This window comes from Lissotriton vulgaris, chromosome 5 (genome assembly GCF_964263255.1).
Source record: "Lissotriton vulgaris chromosome 5, aLisVul1.2, whole genome shotgun sequence".
In the NCBI taxonomy this organism is placed as follows: Eukaryota; Metazoa; Chordata; class Amphibia; order Caudata; family Salamandridae; genus Lissotriton; species Lissotriton vulgaris.
In genome coordinates, this window is record NC_141693.1 from 839,943,305 (window position 1) to 839,961,576 (window position 18,272).

Consider the following 18,272-nt stretch of genomic DNA (forward strand, 5'->3'; position numbering starts at 1 on the left):
AAAGATCTGCCTCCTATTTTTGCCAATTTAAATCTTGGTACACAGAAGTTGGCAGCTGATTGCGAGCGAAGGTTTCGCTTGGGAGTATAGGGGTGTGCCAAAGCTAGAAGGTATTTGGGTGCCGTACCTGCTTTGATTCTGAACATATAGTTCAGGGCTTTAAACGGATTCTGCTTTCTACCCTGAGCCAGTGGAGTTCCCGACGGTAGCTCGAGACTCCGGAATTTTTAGGGATTCTGCACAGTAGTCGGACTGCTGCGTTCTGGACAAGTTGTAGTCGACTGACTACCGCTTTGTTGGAGCTAAGGTACAGAATGTTGCCGTAGTCAAGCCGTGATGTTATGAGGGCATTGACTACGGTCTTTTGAGTGGATGAGGGCAGCATCCAAAGGATTTTCCTCAGCCATTTGATGATGGTAAGGCAAAGGCCGACAACTTTGCAGGCCTGTTGGCTCATGGAGAGGGAGCTATCCATGATGACTTCCAGATTACATACTTGAGTCACTGGGGTAGGAAGATTACCCATCTGGTTAGGCCAGTGTGAGGGATTCCAAAGATCTCAACGTTTTCCCAAAAGAAGAATCTCTGTCTTGTCTCCATTGAGCTTTAATTGGTTTCTTGTCATCCAGTTTAGGATGTTTTGAAGCCCTAATTTGAGGAGAGATGGAGATGTCAGACAAGATTCAGATAGGGAGAATATAATTTGGGAATCGTCGGCGTAGGTCATGGGGGTAAGTCCCGTTTTTTCCGCTAGGTCAGCCAGGGGTCTGAGGTAAAGGTTAAAAAACAGGGGACTCAGTATAGATACCTGTGGCACTCCGTGGGGGGCGTTGAAGATGTCGGAACAGGCCAAGGAAGATGTTATTTGGGAAGTCCGTTCCGCCAAGAAGGATCGAATCCATTCAAGCGCTTTTCCACGGACACCATTTCTGTATAACGCCTTGATGAGTGTTTCGTGGGATATGGTGTCAAAGGCCGCGCTCAGATCTAAAAGCACGAGCGTGACCTTCTGACCTTTATCGAGGAGATTCCGGATGTGTTCTGTAACTCCTAGAAGGGTGGTTTCTGTTGAGAAACCAGCCCGAAAACCCGATTGCGAGGGGTGCAAAAGCAAGTTTTCTTCAGCAAAGGTGGATAAGACCGAGTGGACGTGTCTCTCTAAGCATTTGGAAAAGGCAGGGAGCAGGGATATGGGTCTATAGTTAGCTGGAAGTTCCGGATTTGCTGTGGGCTTTTTTAGCAATGGCGTTATCATGGCGTGTTTCCAGAGGACCAGGAACTGTGGAGAGTTCTAACGAGGAATTAAGCGTATCTACGATGATTTCCAGGGAGCGATCGTCCAGTTGTTTAATTACTTTGATCGGAATCGGATCCCTAGGGGAGCCGGACTTGATGGTCTTAAAAATGGTTTTCAGTATGTCTACCGAGATGTGAGGCAAGGATTCCAGGGTATTTTCGCAGGAGGGAACATGTTCCGGGTCAGCAAAAGGGGGTGGTTCATTGTTGTTGGTATTAATGTCCCTGATGATTTTCTCGATTTTTTTCAGTAAAGAAGCATGCTAGGTCTTGGCATTGTTGAGTATTCAGGGGGGGAGCCGAGGCTGTGGTTTGTGCGCCTGCTAGTTCTTTGACTTTATTGAACAAAGTTTTCAGCTTATTTGTTGCTTCCATGATAGTGTTAGAGACAAATAAGGCTCGTGCTTTTGCGCAGGCAGTGTGGTATAAATTTCTGGCTTCATGATAGGTCTTTTTTGCGTCAGGGGCGTAGTCTTTACGCCATTGACGCTCAAGTGCCTTACATTTCGATTTTCGATTTTTAAAAAGTCATTAAACCATGGGGCAGGGTGGCGGTGTCTATTTCCTTTGATATGAGGGGTGGGTAAACAGTGATCAGCGGCGTCACTGAGCCATTTGTGAGTAGCTACTGCTAGGATGTCCATGTTATGACCGTTTCTAGGAGGGTTTTCATGGAGTACTGAGTTAAGTTTTGCCATGTCCAGTAGCTTCCAGTTTTTCCTGGACGTAGCTAGAAAGTCAGATTGCATAGTGGAGGTAGGTGGGAGATTGATGCTGAATTTTATTAAATGATGGTCAGACCAAAAAATGGGAGTGGTGTTATGCCATTTTAGCTCGTTGATATTGGAGATAATGGGGTCGAGCAGATGGCCCGCTTTATGTGTGGGTCCAGAATTGACTAAGGTCAAATTAAGGGCAGTCAGATCATCTAACAAATTAGAGCAAAAGGGGATGGAAGGGTCATCAAGATGTAAGTTTAGATCACCAATAAGTGAAGTTTTTTGAGGCAATGTAGTATGGAGTGATATGGTTGGCTAGATTTGATGCCCATTGGGATGAATTGCCGGGGGGGGCGGTATATCAATAAGCCTGACATCGTGAAGTTCGAGTTCAAAATTTTTTTGAAAAAGCCTGCTACGCAGTCAGGGATGGCTACTGGTTCTAACGTACATTTCAAATCTCTGTTAAAGATGATTGCAATTCCACCACCTAGCTGTTTATTTCTATCTATCCTAGTAATTGCATAGTTGGCGGGGAGGGCAGTGGCAACGTCCGGGCCAGCACTCTCGTGTAGCCACGTTTCTGTCAGGAAGAGGACGCTAGGGTTATCATCCAATAGGAGTTTGAAGATGTCCAATTTGTGTTTCGGTAGTGAGCGGCAGTTAGTACTGTAGAGTACGTATTATTGTGCCTCAACGTTGCAAGGCTCTTTGCGTTTCCTGTGCCTCCTCGCAGCGTCAGGATAGGGTTGGCGGATGGTAGTGGTAAGTTTGCAGTTTGGGCAGGAGGTGACTCCTATTTTATGGAGATCGAGTGTTGAGCACCTCATGTTAGTGATCGGGCGTAGCGCTCTTAGTTGCGTAGGGGATCTTACCAGCCTTTTGTGAGAGGGGGGAGCATAGTCTTCTGCCTCGTGCCCCGTCCTGGCCCGGACGGGCACAGACGGGCTAGTCTTTGGCGTGTCTTCGGTGTGCTGAGGGCGCTCCCGCTGCGCTCGTCCGCTGCGCTTCCGTGGAGTGTGCATAGTTATAGGGAGGAAAAGGGGGCGTGGCTAGTTGTAAGGGGCGTGGCCCAGTGTCTCGTGGGTGGTGATGGCGGCGAAGTTTTGGCCCTTCCTACAACAGCGCTGGCTCCGCTGCGCAGGAAAGTGTCATCAAGAACCCAGATACAACTGCAGTAAAGTGAGCAACAAAACGAAAACACAGTTTGTTTTAAAAATCAACAATGTGCAAAGTACGCTATTTTTAAAAATTGAGGAACAACACCCCCGGCTTCCGCCTCAAGGGTAGCTGTCTGTCAACACCGGCTTGTATCTCAGCGCGGCATTATATGCATCAGGGAGGGGGAGTGGCTATTTGTAAGGGGCGTGGCCCAGTGTTTCGTGGGTGGTGATGGCGGCGAAGTTTTGGCCCTTCCTACAACAGCGCTGGCTCCGCTGCGCAGGAAAGTGTCATCAAGAACCCAGATACAACTGCAGTAAAGTGAGCAACAAAACGAAAACACAGTTTGTTTTTAAAATCAACAATGTGCAAAGTACGCTATTTTAAAAATTGAGGAACGACACCCCCGGCTTCCGCCTCAAGGGTAGCTGTCTGTCAACACCGGCTTGTATCTCAGCGCGGCATTACATGCATCAGGGAGGGGGCGTGGCTAGTTGTAAGGGGTGTGGCCCAGTGTCTCGTGGGTGGTGATGGCGGCAAAGTTTTGGCCCTTCCTACAACAGCGCTGGCTCCGCTGCGCAGGAAAGTGTCATCAAGAACCCAGATACAACTGCAGTAAAGTGAGCAACAAAACAAAAACACAGTTTGTTTTTAAAATCAACAATGTGCAAAGTACGCTATTTTTAAATAATTGAGGAACGACACCCCCAGCTTCCGCCTCAAGGGTAGCTGTCTGGCAATGAACCTGTTGTCTGGGCAGAGGCTTTCGTGGGAAAATATGCTAGAGAGGGTACACACGTTTGACTATTTGGGGGTGACTTTAAATGAAAACCTGACATGGGGACCCCAGCAGATAAAGTCACAACTCAAATTGGTGCAACTCTCTGGTGGAATTCTTAGGCTCTCCAACAAGTCCACTATTAAACCTGTGAGACCACCATTGGAGGTTTACAAAATACAAGCCAGGGGAGCTATCATGTATGGGGGAGAACTCTGGGGATTCTGTAATAGGTCTGAAATCACCAAAACTGAAAATACATTTCTAAGAGGATTGTTGGCCTTACCATCTAGCTCCCCACTGCTTCCTCTTAGGTTGGATTTGGTCATTAGACCTATTGATGAAGAGCTAGCCATAAAACCCCTGAGATGCTGGCGTAGGCTCTGGGTTACCCCGGAGCTTACTCATTACAGAGAGGAACTCAAGGAAATTTTGACTGTCACGGGCTCAGGCAACTTTCCCTGGCTCGCCTATATAAGAAAAGAATTCACCAGGCTAGAGATTCCTGAATTGTGGTTGGACCCAGAGAATGGTTGCAGACGACTGTCTCGCACACAATTAACACATATATTCCGTGCAGACAGACAGAATGCTGCATTATCCAACTCCCACCTAGGTTCAATCACTGTTTCCTTTTTGCAAAATAAAGACTTCTATTTATTTGAGCAGTTCCTCGATGATATATATCCTGTGTTAGCAAAAAAATTATATCTTCAGTGGAGACATGGTGTACTTCCACTGCGAGCCTTTACTAGCAGGTGGTCAACCACCACTCCAAAAAATTGTCCGGCTTGTGGATGTGACACTGAAAGCGAAATACACGTGCTCTTTTTTTGCCCAGGGTATTGCAAGGCCAGGAACCATTGGATTGTGCCCCTATGTAAAAACTTAGCTCTCAAACATTGCTCGCATGCATTTAGAATATTCAAAACCGACACAACTGGCCCGACCGTATGTGCTGTTTCAAAATTTCTAGCTGCCATGTGGCATAAGCGCAGGCTCCTAATTGCCCGAACTTAAGCACGGTTTGCCTACGGTCTCATACTGTCTTTTTACACTGTTTTAAATCATTTACAAAATGTATTTATTTTCTTAACTATTGTCCGCTTTTTCTTGTGTCGAGCCTATATGAACTGTTTTTATCTTGAGGATCAATCTGCTGCTATTTGTACTATTCTCTCCTGTTATCTATTGCACTGTTTTTATCTACCACTGCTGTTTTCTTTTATGGCATCTGCCGAAATAAAGATTTGTCGTATTGTATCGTATTTCCATTGTTCCGGTCCTTTGACTACCTGGGAGGCCAGTGGTTATCTAAAAATGAAGAACGTTGATTAGTATTTAATATTAAGGTTGCAATTCAATGCTTAACAAAAAAAAAATGTATGTGTCCTCGTGTAATGCATTTGGGGCTCTGATTCCCGATTCGGCCCAAGTTTGCGCTATATAAAACTCTGTAAAATTCAATGCATTGTAGGACACGAATAGGTCATAAAATTACTGGGCAAACGTAGACACCTATTACACAGTCCGGGGTAGAACGTGACACTGCTTTTAATAGGAGACTGTTAGAGAGGCTCTGCAGTTTGTGTGTGTGTGTGTACATACTTAAATCTGAAGGCACACCGCAAGAGCAGCCTTCCTATCATTCCTTATCACTGACGCTGGCAGTGTTTGGATCTCATTTATCTGCTCAATTGATATATTCTGCCTTAACTACTTTCCAAAGCTGCAGCAGATTCAGATGCATTCCTATAGCTAGTTGGTGGAAACAACTCCTGCGAAGGGAGTTTCGCTTATGTTTCAGCCTTTTGAACATTGTTGGCAGACTGTCAGAGTATCAGGTTAGTGAAGGTTCCTAGCTGACACCCAGAGCAGGCCTCTTGTGGCTGTATTCTGGGCCCTTCCCATTGCATGTTTTGTTCATGATACATAGAACTTGATTTTGAATCTGGAGTACCTTCAGAGCCTGTGAGGTGCTTTCAGGGGTGTACCTTAGTCAGTGAGATTTGCGATGTGTGAATCTCACATTTTCCAACTAAGAAAGCAGTGAGGCACATGGAGAATGTTGAGGTCCAATAAGGTTGAGGATGACTGTTCTTAAGAGGAGCATGGTCAGTACTGTTTTGCATTAGGTGGGTCTTATGGGCTGATTTAGTGTTTAGCAGACAGGTACTCTGTTGTAACGGTAACAGAGTACCCTGGCAGCCAAACCCAAGGTTTGCCCACCTAATTTTGAGTGGGGAGGATCGCAAGTGTTACGCCGATGGAATAAAATGTATTCTGTCAGTGTTAAACTTCCTTTGACAGACCGACAGGGTAGGTGCCATCGAAAGTAAGCCATCCAACCATCCATCCTATTCAGAGTAGATGGTCAGATGGCTTTTTTAACTGACCATCACTGCCAGGTATATTCTGGCAGTGATTACCTGTAAAAAAAGAAAAATTACATCCACACAATGTGAGAATACTGGTGTGGGGGTCATTAGTTTTATTTTTATTTTTCAAAAACAAACTGCTTTGGGAGTTTGTTTTTGAAAAATGATAAACTGGAAAAGTTTGACGGCCAGCCATCATGTTTGACATAGCCATCAAGGGAACATTTCCTACATTGACAGAAACAGCTGTGATGGTAGTTCCCAACAATGTATAGAGATGTCTGCCGAGCTGGCGGACATCTCCACATTTGGTGGATGGAGTAAAGGCAGTAAAGTCCTCCATCACCCTCTCTGGCTTTACTCCGTCTGCTAAATCTTAAATCGGGCCCTCTGTTCAGAGAGGCACAGTGGGTGGAAAAAAATGGTTTGGAATATTAGCCAGAGGGATTTGTCAGTGGTTAAGACTACTTGCAAGCCATTGTCCTATCACCTTTTGCATGCTTGTTTGCCAGGAGTATGCCTGGAAACATGTAACTGGTGTAGCTATCCAAGCCTACCACTGCCAATGTTTGTAAATTCTAAAAAGTTGAAAATTTGCATCCATTCAAGGAATACTTTTGTAGGAACAGATGTGCTACCTTTTTGGTAAACCAGTCACTTATGGGCATTTTTACGGAGAAGTAGCACAAAGCAGCGCAGCAAGCAACGTTTCTACACTGCATTGCGCCACTATAAGCGAGCAGAAATGCGCTATCTCTTCAAAGAAATTGTGCTGTTCTGCTATTTTCATGCGCTGGCACACTTAGGGCAGTTTTATGCCAACATGGGCATCATTGTGCTATGGTGCAAAGGGTGTTGTTTGCATTATGGTCAGGATGGTTTTTGTGCAGGAAGGAATACCTTCCTGCACAAAAAGTATGCTTGAAGGCTTTTTTCCCTCTCTTTGTTTGTGTGCTGTAGAATGTAGCACACATGCAAAGAGGACATAACAAGGGAGAAATAAAGATATTTCTACAATTTTGGTGCAAGCCCATGTCACATTGTAGATATGGGTTAGCGTCAAAATGCGTGAGTGGATGTACAGGAACGCCCATGCACCATGCACGGTACACCTACCTGACACAAAGTAAATCAACGTATTCAAAACCACTGGAGAAACCTGTAGTCCCAGTAGATACCTGGGTAAAAGTACTATCATGCAACAATGTCACAGTGGGAATCAATGGGGGATACATATTTTCATAGGTAAATCAAGTACGATGAAAACAACAGATAGTTCCAATATCAAGATTGGATGCAATTATATCATCAGCAAAGACATGCAAAATAGGCTTCACAAATTATAATGCAGCATCAACAATGCTTTGGAGCTGTGGGCCTAGTGCAGAGTGAACACTTTGTGTTCATGAAGAAATAAATAAACCGCCCAAGTGAACCGTGAACCATGAAGAATACTACAGCGCGTTGACAAGTAATTCAGAAAGAACTTATACATGAGTTAATACATTACGAGAACATTGCAGAATCATTTCATAATTCAAACTCCAAGTTTAGCCGATGCAAGTCAACGGCATTTCGACCTTCATGACTGGAAGTCATCATCAGGACAAAGGTAACACAACGTGGGGTGATTACTGTCTGAAAGGATTCAAAGGTACCCGGGTGGAATCTGCCAATGGATAAGAGAATCCAGGAAGCGAGCCTGCACCCGTGGGCTGGCGTCCACAGCTATACGTCTGTGCCCAATGGGTCAATCTCAAAGAGACTCCAGTCACAAAGTTGGCGAGGAGGTAGACTACCCCCGTGGGGTGGAAGACCAAGGGGAGTAGAGGAATCTCAGTGGTCCTCTGGGAATGTACCCAAGGGGCAAGGAATGAATCCGTGCAGAGAAAAACGTTGTCTACAGGTCACGGAAGTGTTGTCTTAAATAGGGCTGTAAATCAATTGCACATGGCAAGCCACAGGGAGTGGTGGGGTTAAAGAATTCCAGCCCAGTCCATGACTGAAGCAGTTTGTTGTGGCATACTACGTACAACGGTTTCTCCTGACTGCATTGTTATCTTACAAAGCCGCATAAATTGACAGGTGTATGGCTTTGCAAATACCAGAAGGATTTGCATAGTGACTCAAACTAAAAAGTGACGCAACCCAGGCACAAATTCTATCGAAATCTGGGCCTATGTAAATGTGGGCTTGCATCAAAACCCATAGGTGGATGCCTGGGAACGCCTATGCACCATCCATGGAATGTCTACCTGACACAAATTAACACAAGGCAAAGCAATGTGCGACATTGCTTTACTTTTTCTTACAAAGATACGCAATTTAACATTTGCATGCTTTGTAAATGACAAAAAGGATTTTGTGCGGGGGCTGCATCAAAAAAGATCCAACTCCGACGCAAAATCTTTGTAAATCTGGAACTAAATATAGTTAAGTTCTTGACCTAGAAAATAATCAAGTGAAAACCTATTAGTAAAATCAGGATGATAACTAAACACAGACAGTACAGACCCGATTCACGGCCCCCAGAACCAACTACCATGTCAAAATGCATTTATTTGGAGGGTGCCACATCCTAGCTATGTATCAGAATACTTTAAGAAGAAGTTTGATGTGGTCCCATTTCTTCCATTTGAAGCCATCCTAATGCTAGCTTTGTATCCATATTAGCATCTCAGAGAGTTTATTAGATAGGTCTATGTAAGCTCTATTTCAATAGCCTAGCCTCATGATCTTTTGAGCTTCATTCTGTGAAATGTCTGAATAGGCAGTAACATTTTTGAGCAGTGCCTGTTGCAAGATTCTTCTCTTTTTTTGAGGAATTGATGTATGATCAGCTTTGAAAATTACTCCTAATTTCTTTACTTTTTGAATGGTGTTAGGGCTATCATTGTAATGGAAGCCTTTTGAAAGGGTTACGTTTGTCATTTGTTCTATCCAATGGTAGATTCCTGTTGTGCAACGTTCTGTGATATTCAGTTGGCTTCTGGGTTTGTTTTCCAAATGGATGTGGATTTCAGCACTATATGTGTACATGGGAAATCATAGGTATAATGGATCAGATATAGACATGCTTTTGTTCACTGGTAATGGTGATAAGGATAAGAAAGCCCAAATAAGACCTGTCTATTGGTGAACTCACTGAACCCCATTTAAATTACTTAAGTCCCATTGTTCAGGTACAGCTTGATTCAGATCAGAGCTGTTCCTGTGATTCAGTACATTCTTATAGGCTTTTTCAGTAGAATGTCAGGGTTACTGGGTCAGTGGCTGCATATAAGTGTAGGAAATGTAAAGCGGTTTTATGTGCATTATTCATAGACAATATGAATGTATTTTCCGATGTGATTTGCAGAGACGTTTGTTCATCTCCTCGGTTGATTTCTGCCTGGCACTTGAGATGTAGTTTGTGGTGGTCCGTATATTTCTAAGTGATGTTCATTTCCCGGAGTTTTCTAGGGTAAGGGTGGTTTGAGGTAAGCCTATAGTTGATAATATAATGATGATGGTAGTGACTCGATAATCTATAACCTTTCGGATGTTTAAACACATGTAGCCTTCTTGACATGAAATATTCTGCAGCTAGGAAACAAGCAAATAAGGTTTTGTTTTTTGGGAACAGGGTTAGGAGGTTTTCCTGTGAAGACAGACAGAGGGAGAGGCAGACAAACCAGAGATTTGGCTCAGACCCTACAATCAATGCTTAATTATTCATCTTTCAACTACTTAAAAGTTTTAGCCATCCAGAGCTAAACAGCTTGTAGACACTCCTTTAGGCTATTCATAATGTTGGCATGACGTTGCTCAAATACTATAATTAGTTGAATCTTGCCAGCATAAGAGAGTGAGTGGAAACCAATGGATGTAGTCAAAAATCACAAAGGTTCGACTCTATTTAAATTAAAAAAGAAGGGAAAAGTGATAAACTAAGAGGAGCTCCATGTGCAATCTGCAGGATGAGAGCGGGGAAAGAGAGAGAAAAAGACCACCTCAACACTCCCAGTTAGGAAGGACCTAGACCAATCTAAGGCAGTTACTACAATGCAAGCCATCGAGACATGGTCGTCCAAAAACTTCTGGTTAAACGCGTGTAATGCAAATGATAAATCATTGTTGCCTTAGAATGGCTGTCATGACCAGGCCTGAAGCCCAACCGAATCCAGTCCAAAAACACCTTTCCTTTCAAATAGTTTGGCAGCAGCCAAGTCACTGATTTTTGAAATATCTTGGCTAAGCTTGGAAGCAATGTGATGGGTCAGTGGTTGGTGAGTTTAAATGGATGTGCACTGGGTTTTTTCAACAATGGTTTGACAATGCCTCTTTGCAAAGCACCAGAAACCTTCCTTACTCAAAAGCAGCATTATATAAGGTGGGGGCTAAAGGTGTGGCAATGGATTTTAAAACAGATACTACCAGCTATTTACAGAGTCAGAGGTAAGGTTTGAAAAACTGTGACAACCCCAGTTTCTTTAATCGAAGGAAGCACTAAAAGTAAAAGTGAAGGATTGTCTTTGTCAGACGTTTATTGAGATTTTAATTCCAATGTACGAATTGGCACGGTCTATAGATGGCACTTTGCCATTGAAACACTCAGTTAATTCTTCACAGAGGTCTTGTGAAGGGTGAGTGTTGGCAACAGTGCCTGTGGGAATCATGAGTTTCATATCGCCCAAAAATAGTTGCCTGTCGAAGTTAGTGTCTGAAGAGACTTTGGCATTTAAAAAGTGTGTTTTTACCCCAAAATGCCAAATATAGACAGTATGATTACTAGAGAAACAGATGTCAGGGGGGCAGGTGTTAGTCCACTTTCTTTCTACCTTTCAAGCATGATGTTTAATCATTCTCAGTTTTTCATGAATGGAAGTGAAATTTTTGGAGGTGTCCTGTTAGATGATTTACTGATAGAAGAGTATTTTTCTAGCCCAGTGGCAAGGGTAGTAGAAAGGTTATCCAAGGGCTTCTTGGGGCTGTTGAATGTGTCTGAAACTTTATAACACTCCATTAGGTTTAAATGCTAAGTTTTCAAATCCTGCGATAACGACACCATCATGTTTGTTAAAAAAAATCATTATATATGAAATTATTTTTCAGTATCATAACGATCAAGAACCTGAGAATTAGTGAAAACACTTTCATGAGGTCGAAACACATCACATCGTTTTTCGAACAAATAAAATAAGGGGCAATATGATAATTACCCTAAAGGAATGTTGCATTCATTTAAATGCCCTACCCCTACCCTTAGTGGGACTGTGTAAACCCCACGCCTAATCACTGAGTCACGTCAAGAAAAGTAAGCCCCAGCAGGTGCTCCATAAAGGGTGTTCCCTTTTGTGCATCATTTAATTTAATACTGCGAACATTTTCAATTGTGCGTTATTTAATTGTACATAAATCAGAGTGGTGTGGTGTGGTTTGAAAAGCACTGTTTGTTAGCATAAGGTAAAATATGTTTTTTTAATGTTATCCCTGTAATTTATTTAATTTGAAATGCATGGAAACCAGACTAATTAACCTGCAATTGTCAATGATTAGAACATTGATGGAGAATAAGCAAAGAATGTTTTTCCAAGAACCACATAGAATAAATAAATGTAAGGATAAAGGTGCTCGTATTTAGTATGCTGGAATATTTAATGGCTGCTAGGTGTGCTTACTTTTGTATATAGTTTTCTTTTTTCAAACATATTTTATTGATTTTCATGCTTAACTATCCGGCGTGGCAGCAAATCATTCATTACAGGGTTCGTATAAATGTACCATACTGTAATCACAGGTCAATCACTACAACGTATTCAGTATACAGAAGGTGTATTCACATAAGGAGGTGTAGTAGCAGGATTTTAAATCGCAGTAACAGTATTTGTATCAAAGGCATATTTATAAGCTGTACGCCGGAATAACATTCCCCCCCCCCAACCTTCCTGGAACTATCATTCTAAACATTTCCACCTCCTCCCCTTCCCTGGCTCACCCCTCTCATCTCATAGGCCAATAAATAGTTTGGTTTTGTTTCTCTTCACCGATGTATTCCCAAATACATGGCTTGCAGATGTGCGTGTTTCTGATTTGTTAGTACCTGGGAGGGTCTGTTTTGATTGCTACGTTTTGGATTGATAGGCGAGTACCTATACTACAGCGTCTCAATGTGACGAAGGTTCAGAGGATGTAAAAGGTTCTAGCATTGCATCCCACATCAATGAAATTGGGGTCTTCCACAAGCCTCTAGTTTCTTCCCTCTTTATTACCCTCATTTCAGCCCTTCCCCATCTGACCACTTCTCCTTGCCAGGTGAGCATTGCAGGGGGCAGCGTGGATTTCCACTGCATCTTGATTGAACATTTTGCCAGTATCAGAGCCAAATTAGCAAATCGGGATTGTACTATTTGCTTCTTGTGCTTAGAGTGCAGCCATAGAATGCAGTATCCTGCCCTGTCTCCCCCTACTATATTTGTGAGTGTCCCTAGGATCTTTGTCACATTTGCCCAGAAGGAGACCAGTCGTGGACAGACCATAACATGTGTAGCAGATCGCAGCCTGAGCAAAACATCGGGTGCATTGGTATTACACCTCTGGTTACATCTTATTTGAATGGTGCTGTGTAAGATAGGCCCTGTGTAATCCCAAGTATTGAATAAGTTTAAATTTGATGTTACGGGATATCTTTTTGGGGTGTTCCAATATGGAGTCCCATTCCTTGTCTGTTATTTCTCTTCCTATATCAGTTTTCCACTTTTCTCTATGCGCCTCCAGTGAAAGTGCCGCGTGGTAATGAATACCCCTGTACAGCCATCGGGTTAGATGTCTTCCATTGCCCATGAGGTATAGTGTATGTACTAAGTCGTGCATGGGGGTTTCTCTACTATCTGGTGCCAAATCCACTTGCTGTACCTACTGATGCCGGCATTTAGAATATAAAGGGAACGTAGGGCCCCTTGTTCTCTGGCAAAGGTCTCGTGACCTAGTAGCACACTGTCAGCAAATAGCATCCCAACAGTATTCACTCCCTCTTGTAACCATCTGGAAATGCTTCTAGCTGTGGTCACTCCTGTTGATGTGGGGATCCCTATCAATGGAACATTAGGGGCATAGGGGAGTGACCTATTGGTGTATTGTTGTGCTTTTTACAGTACATAAGGGCTGTTTTCAGCAAAGTGGGAGCCGCTATTGGAATCTTCCCTCTAGGCAGTAACAGGGTATGGATGATCCCCCGATCCAATGTTTGCTGCATCATCCCTATCTCATGGAGGTTATGACCTGCAGTCCAGTATGATAGCCATTGCAGTTGACTCACATAAAAGTATGCCGTGAAGCCAGGGATGCCCAAAACACCCGGTCAGTGCCCAGCTAGAGTTTAAAGAGCCCCACTCTCCTGCGGCCCTTACCCCATTTTAATTCTATTAGGAGTGCGTTCAAAGACTTGAAGATGTTTATCAGGACCACTATGTGCAGATTTGTGAAGTAATATAGCACTCTTGGGAGCATAACCATATTTGAGATGGCTTCCCTTTCCGTCACAGAGAATGGTAGTGAGGTCCAGAATGTGATTTGATTTTTAAGTGCCTTAACTGCATGTAAAAGATTACCATCCAGAAGTTCCTGTGCTCCCCTATATATTTGTATACCAAGGTATTTGAAAGTGGTGGACACAATTGGGAATACCCAGGGACAAAGTGGACCAGTTCTACCTGCGCTGTGTCATTAAAATAGAAGGCATATGATTTGAGCTTGTTAATGAAGCGGCCTGAGGGACTTTGGAATTGAGTCAATATACTTGGGATGGGTTCAAGATGACCCGTGAGGTTGTTTAAATAAAGAATGATATTATCTGCATATGATGAGAGGATGTGAGTGGCATTTCCGATCTTAATACCATTTCATACTGCAGCGGTATGGAGTTTAATGGCTAATGGTACGAGTGCTAATACAAACAAAAGTGGAGAAGGTGGGCAGCCCTGGCGCGTACCACAGGCTACCGGGTAGGAGTGCGAAATGTGGGCTACTGTGTGGGCCCTTGCAGTAGGTGCTGTGTATAGTAAGTTAACTCATCGTACAAACTCCAGCAGGATACAAAACTTCAAAAGGATAGTTAGCATGTATTTCCAGCTTAGTGTGTCAAAGCTTGCTTCAGGTCTAGGGAGATGCAACCAGCTCCAGGTCGATCTGAAGTTGTGGAAGTTAATACATGGTAAAATTGCCGAATATTGAGGAAGGTGCTAAGGCCAGGCACAACACATTGGTCTATATGTATCAGTTTTGGCAAATGTTGTAGTAGTCTACAGGTAAATATTTTGCTTAATTTTTTATATTCAGTGTTTAGTAAAGAGAGATGCCAGTACTCGGACATATCCGTAAGGTTGCTGCCTGGTTTTGGGAGGGACGTTACCAGTGCCTGCCGCGTAGTGGGAGGGAGGGATCCTGTGTCCAATGCTGCCCACTATAGGTGCTCTAATTGGGGGATCAGTGCTGACGAGAATGTCTCATAAAACTCCATCGGAACGCCATCAAGCCCCGGGGTTTTGCTTCTTGGGAGCTCTTTGATCGCTTCTTTAATTTCAGTTTTTTAAATTGGTTCTGCTAACTCTTTTGGTGTGCTTATAGTAATTGGGGGAATTCGAGATCACTCAGAAATTCCTCTAATGTATCCTCCTCTACAGCCCTAGATAATGCGTATAATGTTTCATAGTACTTCATAAATGCTGTGTTTATGTCTGATTGCATATTTGTTCTGGTTCCCCCAATCATAGTAATCTCCTGAATAGGGGTTGAGGATAGAGCATCCTTCAAAATTCTGGCCAGGAGGGGGCCAGACTTGTCGGCCTTAGCATGTTGTTTTTGTGTGTATGTACAATAATCGATGACCCGTAATCATTCTAGGAGTTCGGCATGCGTGATACAAGCCTCTTGTAGGGGGCGCCTCATTTGAGGTGTCGGAAATTGCTGCCTGCTCTAGTCTGCCCAGTTTGTCTTTTATTTTTTGTAATTCTTTATTAATCATTTATTGGGCACCCATTATTGTGCTGATAGCTACCCCTCCAATGACTGCCTTCAATGCCTCCCATTCTGTTTGGCGTGAGGCTGTGGCATCTGCATTTTCAGAGAAATAATTAGAGATAGCTGTGACCAGGGTGCTGTGAAACACAGAGTCTTCTTGTACTTGAGGCTGCAGTCTCCATGTTGGAATTGGAGTAGGAATTTCCCCCAGGAGAACATTACCTCAAGGGAGATGTGGTCTGATAGTATTTTTCTGAAATATGTGGTATGGACAATATGTGCAACCAGAGGTAAGGAGCAAAATAGCCTATCTATTCGTGTATGTAGGGTATGTGGGGAAGAAAAAAACGAGTATTCATGGCAGTTCGGTTGTATATAGTCTTATAGGAAGCCAGATGGAGCTTTGGCAAAATAAAACCGTACGGCTATAACTTTTCTGGTACTTGTATGGCAAGTATGGAAAATGTGTGGTATTTTCCTCAACTTTCAGAAAATGTGTTTTGGAGTCAGTTAATTAGTGGAATTATATATTTCCTAATGTATGACTTTTTACTCTTGCAGGGAAGAAAAAGCCGCCGTCTGAGAGTGAGGTGGTGCTGACAAACGTGAAGATACTAACTAGTGAATACCCTGTTGAGATCGGTGTGCCCGAAAAGGCCGCCGCGCAGCCAAGTTATTTTCACACCGACACCGCCTTGATAACTTGCCCGGACAATGGCTTGAACACAAATGCAGGCAAATCTAATCCAGATTACGTGCCCACATTGTCTGACCTTGCCCATGTGCAGCCCAGCTGCAAACTTCCGGGATTCTACAAATTCGAAGCGGAAGATTCGGGGGTCGAGTTGCCCAGTGGTGCCAACTCTCCGTCGACACCAACGGGATCCGAGCAAAGCTTTGTGGTTCACAGCAGAGACTCCTCTTGTGACTCGGGAGTTCTCAGCGCATCCTCCTCCCCCGCAGCAGATCACGCGGCCATGAGAGCACGCAAGGACACAAAGGACCCCCAGGACCGGGAGCCAGACACACAGAAGCATGATGGCGAGTGCCACAGCCACATGACAGAGTCATTGCACCGTGCTGCGGCCCTTTTAGATGACAACGGCGCGTCCTCTGGAAAAGAGGCCCAAAGCCTCAATGTTGAGGAAAGAAAAGAGATGGACTTCCTTCAAACTAGAAGTGCCAGCACCTCTCCTGCTGCTGACCCCGGCCCAATCGCTAATGCCTACTCTGACACTTTTGATGGACTGCAAGGATTGAATTCGCATGAACAGCTGAAGCGGTACCCAACCAGTGACAGTTTGGATGAATATATGGATGAATGTTGCAGGTTAAGTGAGGTAAGACAACACATTATAATTTTGATTTCACTATATTAATCCTTTATTTTTTCAATATCAAGTTTACCATAAATATCTCCTCTAGTTGGCTGATATGTTGTAAAGGATGAAGTCGCTAAAATGAATGCGCCCGTACACGTATGGCCGCGCCTGCCTGTTATCCCCTATCATCCGGTTATAATCTTGTAAGGGGATGGTAAATGCAGAGAGATAACTCGTGTTACCTTTAATTCCGGTTCAGCGTTCTCCGTGCCACTCATGATGGCCTTAAGCAGTGCATTCCAGGGCCACCATCCATGGTTAGTTTACTTAACTATAATTGGTGAATAACAGTTTTTTTGGTTTGTACACATAACCACACTTTAACTGTTTTTTTCAGTGAATTTCTGAGGTTTTCATGCATATTTTAAGCTCTCATGACCAAAGGTCAGGCCCTACTCACAAACCTCTGTGGGCAGCTGCGCACAGCCGAAGGAAAAAGGAAACCAGACTCTGCTTGATCGCCCATCTTTGGCTGTATGCAGCAGAGTATTCAGCGAGGACCGGCGTCAAACCCGCAACTGGTGGCCTAACCCCACTGTGCCCGCCTTATGGGCGGTTGAGGAAAGGTTGTCAATTTTTTCTTTTTCTTCTATTGTATTTTGGGTGTTGACCGCACCTTCGTTTGTATAACCTGTGCAGACTCGTGATCCCTTTCTGTATTTTTACAAATCAGCCGACCCAATACAGGGTCTGAAATCCTTTATTGGAATGCATAAACCCACAACAAAATATACTTTTAAAAATGCTTCATCTAAGGTAGATGGGCCCTGTGGGTCTCCCACAAGAGCCAGAGGGTCAGAAATGCTCCTTCCCTGCCGTTTTACAGCTCCCTCAGTTTTATTTTATTTTTCAGAACCCAGGGTCCTTTAATGGCATCTCTTACAGATATTTCCCATATTTTTTTCGACAACAAATAATAAGATCTCTAATGAAAACTAAAATTGGAGTAGACACTTACTTGACACAGCCATTTTTCTCCTTCTGCACCCCAACAGATGTGCATAAAACTTGCCATGCTGAATCCAAATCAGAACACACTTTTTGTTTTGTGGAAATTTCATGCAGATTCGTAGAATGGTACCAAATTTAACAAGAAAACAAAAATGCCTTTCCAAAGGAATCTCTGATCTAATCATACCTTCAGAGGTGCTATTGACCCTTCGTTTATATAGTTTTACACACACACACACACACTCATATATAAATAGGTAGATAGATATAAATATATGTATAATTAAATGGGGTAAATGGTTGAATCCACCCTTCAAAAAAAACAACAACAAAAATAAATTATATGTATATATGTATATATATATATATATATATATATATATATATATATATATATATATATATATATATATATATATATATATATATATATATATATATATATATATATCTGAAGGAACAAGGCTAAAGTGACGTTATAGTTTGGGGATGTTAATGATGAAATCGCTAATGACATAATTCAAGTTACTGCTATTCACAGTACTCCATAAATACGAAGATCATTTTAGAAAACAAAGTTGATAGTAAAGGGCCATAATCAAATACAGCG

General features: G+C 43.1%; 1 protein-coding gene across 1 annotated transcript in view; it reads left to right on the forward strand.

The window, feature by feature from the left end:
- LOC147711671 (uncharacterized) overlaps window positions 1-18,272 on the forward strand; it is an 860,812-nt gene that overhangs the window by 219,605 nt on the left and 622,935 nt on the right. Inside the window, exon 2 of the mRNA XM_086922385.1 lies at window positions 15,891-16,669. Coding sequence (XP_086778511.1) covers window positions 15,891-16,669 — 779 coding nt within the window. The remainder of the gene's footprint in view (window positions 1-15,890; window positions 16,670-18,272) is intronic.